This window comes from Nesoenas mayeri, assembly GCF_963082525.1.
Source record: "Nesoenas mayeri genome assembly, chromosome: 1".
NCBI lineage: Eukaryota > Metazoa > Chordata > Aves > Columbiformes > Columbidae > Nesoenas > Nesoenas mayeri.
In genome coordinates, this window is record NC_137541.1 from 51,605,828 (window position 1) to 51,618,388 (window position 12,561).

The following is a 12,561-nucleotide window of genomic DNA, read 5'->3' on the forward strand; positions in this document are numbered from 1 at the left end:
GAGTGTATTCTCTTGTAGAAATATTAATAAATTCACAAGCTTTGAGCACAATCTCTCACATGAACACAGTACATACTAGCTGCTACCTCAAAAAATAAGACAAATGGACACGGGAATGAAAAGGCAGCCACAAAGAGCAGTTATTACACTGGCAGCAGAGAGAGCCATGTCTCCATCTACCCTTATTGCAAAACAGCCTGTCCTACTGCACCAGGAGTCTCTGGACACAGCAGCACTCCAGATATATTCCCCATGCAACGCCCCACAGGGCATAATGCCAGCTTTTTCTTACCTAGTAATTTCCTCCCAATTCTGGAAAAATTCCCACTTAGCTGCTTACAGCTGGCTTCTTGGCACCTTTGTGCTGCTGCCCCACATGAAGACTGAAAAGAAGCCAAAGACTCCTTTTCTGTTTTAGTGCGCTGCCAGGTTTGTGGTTGGGTGTTTTTAAACCAAACATTGTCTTGAGCTAGGGGACATAGTCAGGGGAATTACAAACAGAAGTAATCAGACATGACGAATTGTCCAATGGTAAGTACTAATAACAAAAAATAATGAAAAATACTTTTCTGTGGTGCTACAGATAGGAAAAGCAGTTGGCACAGGATTATACAATCACAGTGTTGCTGTATGTAATTACCACAGAGCACAAACCGCTCCAGACACATTCTGAACTTATGAAAAGATGATGTTAATGTAGAATGAGCTTTAGCTCTACAGATATTGCCATAACCTTTTCACTAGAAAGGCCACACCTGGAAGATGAAATCTGACAGAGCACCCAAGTTAGGAAAAAAATGCGCTTTTCATACTGCAAACATAGCTTTGTCAGCGCTCTAACGCAAGAAGTCATGATACAGAGAAAGTTTCACTACTGAAACTTTCACTGTCTTTACAGCAGCTCACAGGCAAATTCATACTTTTCATCCTTGTGTCAAAGGCAAATTTGGAACTGACAAATCAATAGGACCAGTGGAAAGAAAACAGCATATGAAACTCTAATTAATCCTTTCATTTTACCAAAATGCAAAACAAACACAGGCATTTGAACACCTTGAAGAATTTGCTAAATCCACTAGTTTTACTCTGCTAATGAGGCACTACTAAGAGAGTAAATGTCCTTATGAAAACACACACTCATCAAGTTAGATGCCCTGTCCCCACACAAAAAGCAGCACGGTGGCTGTGACACAGCTCCCAGGAACTCATCCCTTTCCCTCACTCCCACCTGCCCTCCCACTGCAATCTCCCCCAGCTCACTCTGCATCCACCTGCGCCTCAACATTGGCAAGAGCGCAGATGAACCATTTGGCAGATTTAAAGAATGCAGGATCCCAGAGGTCAGACAGGTACAGTAGGCTTTGCAGCCCTACAGTGAGATATTGCCGGTGACAAGAGCGCTGCAGCAGAGGATCACCGTAAAAAAGAAAAAAAAAGGCAAAATAATGCACAATTGAAAAGCCTTTTTTTAAAGGATGGAGTAGTAAATGGAGAGAAAGTAGTAGGGAGGATTATCACCAATACCAAAAACTCTTTGCTAATATTCTACCATAAATTACCAAAAAGAAAAGAACGATAATCCCTTGCCAAAGAAGTGAATTATGACCTTTTTTCTGTCATATAATGCACAGTTCCCAAAGAAAATTCTTTCATAAAATTGTCTTTAGCGTCCTCCTAGCACACTTCTTCATCACAATTTTCATGTATTCATTCAAGTGTTCACCAATATCTGTTCTTGAACCTCTTTATTCAAGTTCATGTCGCCTCTCCATAAGGTTCACTATACCTGCAGATCTGCTACCATCTGGCTAGGAGTTCAAGCCCACATCACTAACATACAATTAAATGATCTCAGACTGAAAAATTATATTATTTCCATAAACTTCTCATTAATTAATTATGTAATTGAGCTAGCACCATTTATAATCATCCCGGACAACAACAAACCTACCTGTGGAGCAATTTGAAATTGGTTAGATTGCCAGTAGTAATGTAGGCTGTTATTTTTCACAGAATCACAGAATGTTAGGGATTGGAAGGGACCTCAAGAGATCATCTAGTCCAATCCCCCTGACAGAGCAGGAACACCTAGATGAGGTTACACAGGAATGTGTCCAGGCGGGTTTTGAATGTCTCCAGAGTAAGAGACCCCACAACCCCCTGGGCAGCCTGTTCCAGTGCTCTGTCACCCTCACTGAGAAGAAGTTTCTCCTCAAATTTAAGTGGAACATCTTGTGTTCCAGTTTGAACCCATTGCCCCTTGTCCTACCATTGGTTGTCACCGAGAAGAGCCTGGCTCCACCCTTCTGACACTCACCCTTTATATATTTGTAAACACTAATAAGGTCACCCCTCAGTCTCCTCTTCTCCAAACTAAAGAGACCCAGCTCCCTCAGCCTTTCCTCATAACGGAGATGTTCCACTCCCTTAAACAGCATTTTTAACCAAAGGGAAGTTTCCAAAGCCTATAAAAGGGCTGTGTCCAGCCCTGAGCACATCCAGTCCTTCCTACTGGCTTGGCTGCTGGAGCTCAAGCCCAGGTTTGCCACAGTGCAGCTGTGTAACCTTGGACCAGACCACCAGGAAAACAGCAGAGTTGTAACAAGAGCCGCAAGGAGCTTCCCCTTGCTCAGGAGGTGAGTGACGCTCAGGTCGTCACCCTTGGTCCCTGACTGAGCTACACTGCAGCTGTGCCTGGCCCTCACACCTCCAGCAAGTTCAAGCCTGAGCCCTGGAGCATCTTCAACACAAGCAGCTGAACCTTCAGGAGGGTGTGAGGAGGTCCACAGGGCACTGACAGCTTGACATTTATATGTCACAGGTAAGCTACAATGGCTTTAGTTTGGAGAAGCATCATTCTCAGATCTAAGAGGAAAAACACATAAAACAACACAAACAGCATAAGGAAAGGAAAAGAAATTTCCCCTGAGAGTCAATAACAAATAATACCCAAAGAATAAGGCGACACTTAAAATATCCATTTAGGAAAAAAACAACAAAAAATAATCTGTCCCAGCTGTAAAATATTCTTACTGATTCTGCAGAAAAACTTCCCCTATGCCTTGTCAGCTGTTCACAGTTTAGAAAATGCATAAACAAAAACTGACATAAGGAAAACAAATCTGAGACAGTGCGAAATGATTTCAAAGCCAAAAAAACCTACAAATAAAATCGCCAAAGAGAGTTCTCATTTATTATACTAAAACTTTAAGAACTACTGCGAGATGCCATGAGTGGCTTATTACCACTTGCAATTTTGATTTTTAAAAAGTTAGCAATATAAACAAGAAAGCACAGGGTAACTGAATTCAGAATATGCTGACAGATTGCTGAGTCAATTGGGGACAATGAGCAACTGAAATGTTTCCACTGGATTTCTGCAGTGATCCGATCAAGACCTGTTGCTATTCAGTATTTGCATCAACATTGGAAATGAAAATTTATTTTAAAAGCTACTGGAAATTCTATCTGTGGTTGTCAGGAACCAAGAGCATGGTAAACAAGAACAAGTCAGAGAGCTGTCCACCTCACCTAATTTAAAAAAGGAAAAGTAGACACAGACACTTCTTGTATCAGCTACGAGGATTCAAGTAGAAAAGACTTTCTCTCAATAATATACCAAAAGACTGTAAGACAGACAGACAGACAAACAGGAACATCCTTCTGGATGTACCTAGATTTAGCATGTAATTTGTCAGATGTCTACCAGCTGAGCAAACATCCTCAGGCAGAATGTGTTGATGGATAATACATGATTATGAAACAAGATTCATGGTCAGGCAGCAAGAACGATCAAGGGGGTAGAAATGTTCTCCTATGGAGAAAGTTGGAAGCCACTGGGATGGATCATTTGAGGGAAGAGACATATAAAAGGAGCTATAATAAAATAACCAGCAATGTATCAGTAACAGCTCAGTGATGCCCTTTCTGTTTGATTCCTAACAACAAGGGGCTATTCAGTTAAATTCAAAATTATGAGGAGGAAATTCCCTGCATAGCAAATATTACACAAGGAACTCCTTGCCACCAAAACCTGCTGACACCAAAGCACACACCAAATCCTGACACATCAGGATTCAAAAGGAAATGTTCACAGAGGCATTCATCCTCCTGCTGCTGGTCCTGTTGCCAAACCTCCACTAAGGACTTGAGATGATACATGCTACTGAACTCACTTCACAAATACAGCCAGTGTTGATGATGGCAGAAACATCACAAAACTAGCAAACTTCAGAGACAGCGTCTGCTTTGTAAGCTGATGATAATGGCTTACAATAACTGTAGAAAGACTGGGTGTCTCAAAGAACTGTGCCAAATTAGAGTAATTTTGAAGATGTTGCTCTTGTTTTCTACCCTTCAGATTTGCTGCAACTCCAGGGACTGGAAGAACCCCAAAGAGCACTGTGAGGAAGGCTCCATGCGTCTTCCTACAGCTCAGTGTGTGGCAACAGCTCCTTCTCTGTCCCAGACCATTCAAATGCAGCACAGCTTCTTGGCAAGCGTGGGCATCCTCTTCCTTGCCCAAGCTCCAACTCAAAGTCCGAAGCATTGCAGTAGCTATTAACAAAATGCTGCCTCTTTCCTGAGATCTCAGGTAGCAGCTACACTTTCTCTTCATGCTGCCCTGTTGCTTACAGCCTGCAATTCCATTAGCGACAGCAACCCAGAGTGGGCTGTGAGACTTCAGGTAGCTTATTTATAGCTGAAGTTTGTCAAGTTTGTCATGTCTTGGAGAAAAACAATCCAGGAGAGATTAAAAAAGAAAACCCAACAAACAACACACCACACAACCACCTTGCTGTATTTGAAGGAATTCATTACTGTTTTCACATTCCTGACAACGGTGTTACAGCGAGCAAAAACTGAAAGCAGGTAGTTTCCATAGCAATTGTTAAAATGACAAGTTGTCACCCACTAAGTAATTTAAAAATGAACAAATCACTTTAAGAAGTGAGGTTATGAAGTCAGCCCAGTTGATATTCACTCATGGTCATCCCTTGGCAAAGGGATGAGGTATTCTTTCCCTGTACCTAAACAGCATACTGATACTCCCTAACCCAAAACCCAACATTAGGCTATCACTTAGGAAAAGTTTTGACTACAAATTTATGAATAGTCACCATTAAGAAAGTCTTCTGAGCAGAGGAAAAATTATACACTGTTCCTCTTCGTAAAAATTATTTTTCTCCCTGTGTGCACAGAACCCTTCCTTTTCTTCCCATTTTTAATCCCCCAAAAAAGACACTGATGACATGAACACTGTCTGAAGACACAATTGGTGGCATTTCAAAAAAAGAAAACTGGAAAATGTACAATCGCTGTTTAATAATGTTCTCACAAATAGCAAAAGTCACAAAGCAGACATGCAGGTCAGCTCTGATTTTTTCTTTAACATTCACTGTTAAAGAAATAGTATTTTTACTCTTTATTTTCCAAAACCACCACATCTTAAATTCAGAGGTGCCTTTATAATGATAATATTCCCACACATTCACACAGAGACAAAACTTCACGGGAAGACAACTGTGTAACAGAGACTGCTGAAGGAACTCATCACTCTCCTCTGTTCTTTTTCTTACTCTACACTTGCTAGAATGAAAACCTCTTCATTGTCGTATTTACTTTAGTGATTCTTTCCTGTTAAATTCAAGCAACAATTTTAATGTGGCCCAGTGTACCAGTGGTCAAAAACAGCTACTATGAAACTATCAAAGTCTTTTCCTTATCTCCGAGAAACTGCCATTTTTCTCACATGGCTTTCCTTTTCTATTTAACTAGCATGGTGGTGGCGAGTTAATCCCTTTGGAATGAAGAGTCTAATTAACATCTATTAGGTGTTTAAACATTAATTAGACTACAGTAATTTAATACTCAAGCTAATACGGTATTTGATTCTATAAATGTGTATTTCTGCTACTGGGTGACATTTTTGTTCCTTATCATTCAGAATAGCAGAGAAATCAATCACAGTGGTCCCCAGTCTTAAAATACTATGAATTTAGTGGAAAACCACGGGAGGTTTTCTGGATAAAATAGAAAATGGAACTCTTTTTAAATAGAAATAAACTTGAAAAGGAATAAAAACCATGTCTATTTATTTTTTACTATTTCATTTCTATTTTTCTACTGAAAGTCATTTATAACTGCAGTTCTGTGATTGTTTGTAAAGATCCTGACGCCACTGAAGCCCCCGAAATTGCATACTAGAACTATATTGAGCATCTGGAGATGACATAAAGATGGAGATGGGGTTTGAAAAGTACCCAACATTAGGCAAATTGTGCAAGTTATGAAATCAGCCTACAAGAGAGCTCAATTTCTTTCTTCTCCAAATTTCAGCTAGTCACACATTTAATGTCAATACACTCCAAAGAGGTACATTCACTGTCTCCAAAATCTCTTGATTAAAAAGCAAAGGAACTTAAAATAAGAGATTATTCATAAAGTAAAAGGATTCTAAAATACAAAAAAAAAAAAAAAAAGAAAAATCAAAGCAATACTTCTTGACTAGTAGACAGAACAGTTGAATAAATCAACTGAAAACCGTGGATGATTTAATATACTTAGAAATATGCGAAACAGTCATGCACAAGGGGAAAAAAGATTACTATCTATACTGGTATACTTACATAGCACATAGGCTCACCTTTATGAACACCCATCTGCACAGGGGAATGCACATATATGACACACACTGACACTGCAAGGATGAGCTCTTAGCAGAATATGCTGAGATTTCTCACACACCTACACATACAAATAAGAATTCGGCCTACGAAATCTTCAGTCAAAACAGCTGACATTTTACCATTTCTTGTCCCACAGACCCAGCAATGATCTTAACTAGAGGACTATTCCATACTGCAGAGTTGGTGACCCATGTAACACTTGATCTGAGAAGGCACAACCCTGTGCTGTGCTTGTCTGCCTCTTCACCCAGAATATTTATCTGTGCAAATAGATCCAAGTGAAGTAAGAAAACAAAGATTCCTGTCTTGCGTGTAGAGCATATATTAGTATCAGAAAATTAACCTCACATACTGATCCACACTATCTAACACAAAAAAAAATGTCATCAATTATAAGACTGGCAAAGAATAGATATTATTTTCCTAGAGTATATTTCTGTCTCGTAAATCTGGAACAACCTTATTAACTCTGATCACCTATACAAATAATTTAAGTTGTTGGGAAAGCAGATTCAAGATTGAAGGACAGCATGATAGTACTTAATTAAATATAGCTTACAGCGATGTCCACATAGCCTTTTAAGCCTCCACTTTCAGACAACTGAACAAGGTTTTTTCGAACAGGTTTTTTTTTTGCTTAAGGATACTGAATTTCCAAAGATTTTGCGGGGTCTCTACATACTACAAAGATGTAACAGCCAAGATGGTTACCACCTGACAGGAGAGGGACAAATGGAGTTCTGTGAGATCTGCATGCAAGACAGACTGTTCTTCCTCACCCTTTCACCTCAGGAAAAGGCAGGCGAAAAATGTACACCAAACACCTCAGTATGCAAAGCCATACACTTAATTTTTCAGAGCCAAAGCTCATTCTCCTTGTTCACAGTGGTCTCTTCTGCTACCACAATAACACAGAAAAGAGTGTCCAGGCTGTTTCTCTTGTTCACAGGAAAAATGATATTTTTATGTGCAATAGAAATCTCTTTCTTTCATTAGCAGTTAATTGAGAGCCTACATGATTTAACTCATGATAGTAAAATCAACCCCCAAATTAGTTAGTGAACCTTGAGGAGTTTGCACAGATGTATCCATGCTTGCCCTACATAAACAAACAAGACACAGGAAGAATATGACAAAAATGACTTCTCGGACAAGCAAAAGGTGTAGAGTATGTGCCCAAACTACAAAATGTCACAAATCCACCTCTGCATCTGTAGTTATTTGCAAGTTCAAGTACGCAAGTATATAGTGTTAGTTCTGGACATTTTTATCCATCTATACAAATGTAGGTATATATATGTATTTGAACATATGAATTCTGGGAAAACTACGGTACTCCCTTTTCCACATAAAGTTACTACAAAATCCTTTCTGCAAGGGAGTCTACCTCATTAGTTTAACATGTTATTTCACTTACCCATTCCTCTTGAATTCTACCTTTTTTCGTTTTCCTAGAACATTGCCCCAACACTTTTAAACAAACTCCCTCCTCCTTTGTTTTAAAAATACTTGATTACTTTTAATTTGTTATTTCCTAGAAAGGACTTTGCTTCATAATGTCCTTCAGAACTTTCGTATGTTCCACCACATCGTACATCCCAGCACGCAGCTGTATCATGCACTAAGAACCAAGCCTCAGTCCTGCAATCAGCAGGGAGACATTTGTCATTGACTCAAAAGCTTTCAGAAGTTCCACAGTGATCCAGTTTTTAAATTCACAGCAGGAAGTGGATTCCACCAGGTTAGTGTATCAGAGACTCTTAAAAAAGAGCTAAGCTTAAGCAAGTCTCAAACGAATGGCTGCTTTTTATTGCCATAGTTGCATTGAAGACATTCTCTGTGTCATGTATTTCAGTCATACGTTCATTGCAAGCTTTCATGCCAAACACTAACATAGTAAGCAAGTTAGTAAACTTTATCTAGACAGAAAGGACATTGAGTTTCAAATTAAAAACAGCCATTTGTTTTAAGTTTTCTTCAGCTGCTGCAGTTGTTGGCTGGGAGCATTAAAGCATTTGAGTTTCTCTGTCCAAGCCATTTAGGGAAAAAAAAAACCTTGTGCTTGTTGAAATCACTTTGTGTACTTTAATATTTAATAAAAAAGTATTTGTTTTGCAAACTTGCTTTTCTGAGAGAGTATTGAAAAATCAATTCAATGTCTAGAAGCTAAAAAACCAAAGCTATATGCCTCAGATACTACAGATCTCAAAATAATGTGGTAGAAAAACATCCTGACAAAAAGCTCATTTTCTGTTTCATAGAACAACTTAACACGTTTCCCACAGTCTCTCCGTGAAAAGAAGTTAACACTTTTAAAAGCTAACCACAAAGACAAGAACAAATACCAAACCACAGCTTCAAGACCTCAGAATTTGCTTTGCTTTTAAACACTGCATTTTGTTTCTTATTTTACATTCTTCTGTTATTAAAATGATAAAGAACAGGATTTTGCACAAAGCAACATACATAGGTGTTAGCTAGGCACAATCTCCTGCTCTAGGAGAGATTACTAATCTTCTTCCTTTTACATGCACTGGTACAAATAAACCTAGTACCAGGTGAATTAATAACATTAAACATGAATGTGAACGCATATGGTGCCACAGACTTGGTTTACACAGCAAGTAGTGAGGTGAATTAGAGCAGATTAGTAGATCAAAACATTTAATTCCAGTGCTCCTCATGTCTTCCATTAGATGTTATTTGTAGTTTATTTTAGACTACATTTATCCTTGTTCACTGGACCAAAAATGCAGTCCAAATAATCCTACAGATCTTTGCTGTCCTGACTGAAGGCTCTTCAAGCTCTCCCTTTCATCCACTTCATGCAGATAACAGTAACACGTCAGTTCAAACATCATCAGTAGGCTCCACCGTAAAACTTCTACAAGCCCTATATTCTATATCTCTGGTCACAGAACCAAAACATACGCCAGTGCCTTCTTGCCAGGAAGGGACAGCATCACTCATGATGTCCTCAATGCCAAGGAGCATCCTGATAGCTACCGCATACCCCTGCGCCCCTTCACATAAAATACACTCCGACCATGGTGCAGCACAGGCCTTACCTGGTTGTGCAAACAGCAAAGGATTGTCCAGATGATGCTTGTTCCTGAAAACAGTAACAATCCATTTCTGTTCTAGTATGGTCATCTTCACTTGTGTGGTGTATTAGCAGGGAGATGGAGAAAGTTCTCCCTTATGCAGCACTTCTGTACTTCTGATGGTCTGCAAACCAGTATGTATCCACCACGTCCCCTCTCCACAAACACTGGCTACAAATAGTCCTCTAACAACTGCTGTATTCACAGCGTCATCAAAGCTTGTTTTGTAAGCTTTTTTCATTACCTCAGTATCAATACATTCACTATACTTCTACAGCTCTTCCATGCTCTCCCATGAGTTACCACTGAATTTCCTTTAACAGTTCACAGGTTTCTAATTACTACTGCAAATCAACACAGGTGATGAGCATGCCACAACAGCAGAGCTAAAACAGCTTCTGCCCCTAGGACTGCTGAAAAAGACACAACAATTACTAAGTGGGCTTCACTCTGCATGGTATTGCAGAAGCTGGGATATATCCAGAATTCCTAATGTCAGGTGAATGCAGGCAACCAAGTCTCAGCATGCTTAAGAGCTAACAGCATTGGTGCTTTTACATAAAATGTCTTTCACTGATGGATACTGGATTCACTCTCTGAAGAATAAAGACATTCCAAACAACACTGTATCTTCTTGGCTAGTGATTAGAGAATCAACAATAATTTCTGAAAAAATAACCACGTAAAGCAGCATGATTGCTTTTTTGAGCACCAAACAGGCCACTCTAACTGGACCAGTCTGTTCTCCATCCCACTGAGTTTCATCCTCCAAGGAGAAGGGCCAAGCCCTAAATGTCATCCAAGTCTTGGTGTCAGATGCCTTGACTGGTAGAGAGGAAAAAGAAAAGACAAATCCTAAAGAGTTCTGGCTCCAGTTGCCTCCAACTCAGATCCAGTAAGAATTTGTCATCTCCAGACACGCAAAACACATCATCCTCTCCTAGATCCTTAATAGAGGCAATCTAATGGCCTGTGGCTGAAGCCTCAGCAACAAAAGTACACTCCAACACCTGTCATTTCTAGGTCTGCTGTTTTGGTGTTTCTTGCCCCATTGACCATGATCAGTCACCCAGATGAAGTAGGTAATTTGGAAGGACAGTGAAGTAAGTTTTCCTTAGGAATTAAGAAGAGTATAAACACTGAAGATATAAATGCAATTTAAATATATATGGCATGAAGAATGGATAGGCATAAACAGGATCATGAAGATTATCAATGGGAGGAGATTCTGCCTTTTCAAAGGCTCACTTTTTAGAATGGATCATACCTCATACAAAACCGTAGTATTCCCATGAAGAAGAGGTCCATAGCAAATGTAGGAATGACCAACAACCCAGCCTAAATCAGAAGCTGCCCACCACACCTAAAATGAAATAAAAACATAAATACAGTGAGGCATTTCTGAGAGGAGCTAAAAAAAAAAATACGCAACATTTAAACAGAATTACCTCACCGGGCTTGAGTCCATATACAGCTGACATTGTCCAGTTCAGCATAACTGCATAGCCACCTGTTGGTCTGACAACACCCTAAATAAGAAAATTTGAATACTTAAGATCATTTAAAAAATGCAATGATATTCCTGTCTTCAATGAAATTTTGTGGGTTTTAGCAGTAATAGACTTAAAGTTGTTTCATTTCAATACTCCTCACTTAAGAAAAGGATCCATTCCAGTAAGTACGTGCTTGTGCTAGCATTCTCACTGAAGAAGTAATTTTGGAAAATGAGCTAACAAACATACAATAAAAATAAATAAATAAATAAATAAATAAATACACACTCGAAAAAACAAACAACCAAACAACCAAACAAAAATTGACAAACAAAACAAAAAACCACACACACACACAAAACCACAAAACAAAACACCAACCCAAGCCCTAGATGACAATAGTTCTCAGAAGATAACTAACAAAACCTAGAATTCTCTCATTAAAATCAGATATACAAACATTTGGACAACATATGCTGACACAAAAAAAAGAGATGTGAGTGTTTACCTCAATTAAACTGTGGCCATCTAAATGCTAGGCATGTTCCAAACTCATCACTGAAAAATAGGTGCACTTGCGGAGTAGTCGATGATTAAAATAGGCAGAGTGAATTACTCCCTGAAATGTACCCCTCTTTCTGCACTGGCTCTTTTTAAAGATGCTATAAAACTAGCTTAAACCAGATGTCTATTTTTGAAAGGTTTAATATCTAGCCTGAAGTACACATACGAAAGCAAACGAAGAACATCCTAGTCTTAGTAAAAAGAGGGATTAGAAAACTAGAACAAGAGAGTAGCAATAGCACTGTGCACCTCAGTAAGCCAAAAACCGGCTTTGAAACACCATTAATTAGACAAATTTTGAAATATTTTGTAATATTTTTATGTTTAATATATATTATATCATCTTTTAGTATGCTGTTTCTAGAATAAGGAATTATTTAAACTTCAGGTGAGATTCCTCTAACCAAAAAAAATGTCTACAGTGCAGACATTACAATGCAGCGCTCTGTCTGTGCTGGGCATGATACATTCTCTTTATGCAGTTAATAGAATGAAATAGTCACTTTCAGTTCTGGTCCAAGACAGGAGGGACTGTAGACACACATAAACTCAGTCAAACAGAGACTGCCACAGCAGAGGACAGTTAACCAACACTTCACGAATTTCAGAAAACAGTCTGCCTGTGTTAGGCTCAGCTTCTAACTTAGTCCCTGCTCTGAGATTAAAAAAGGTTTTGTTATGAAGGTCATAACTGAGTAATTTTACTTGCAT

General features: G+C 39.0%; 1 protein-coding gene across 1 annotated transcript in view; it reads right to left on the bottom strand.

Annotated features, from left to right (window-relative positions):
* Positions 1-12,561, bottom strand: part of ACSS3 (acyl-CoA synthetase short chain family member 3) — a gene marked incomplete at both ends in the record, with an annotated part of 82,647 nt that overhangs the window by 45,177 nt on the left and 24,909 nt on the right. Inside the window, 2 exons of the mRNA XM_080363738.1 lie at positions 11,061-11,156; positions 11,242-11,322. Of these exons, the coding sequence (XP_080219864.1) occupies positions 11,061-11,156; positions 11,242-11,322 (177 nt within the window). The remainder of the gene's footprint in view (positions 1-11,060; positions 11,157-11,241; positions 11,323-12,561) is intronic.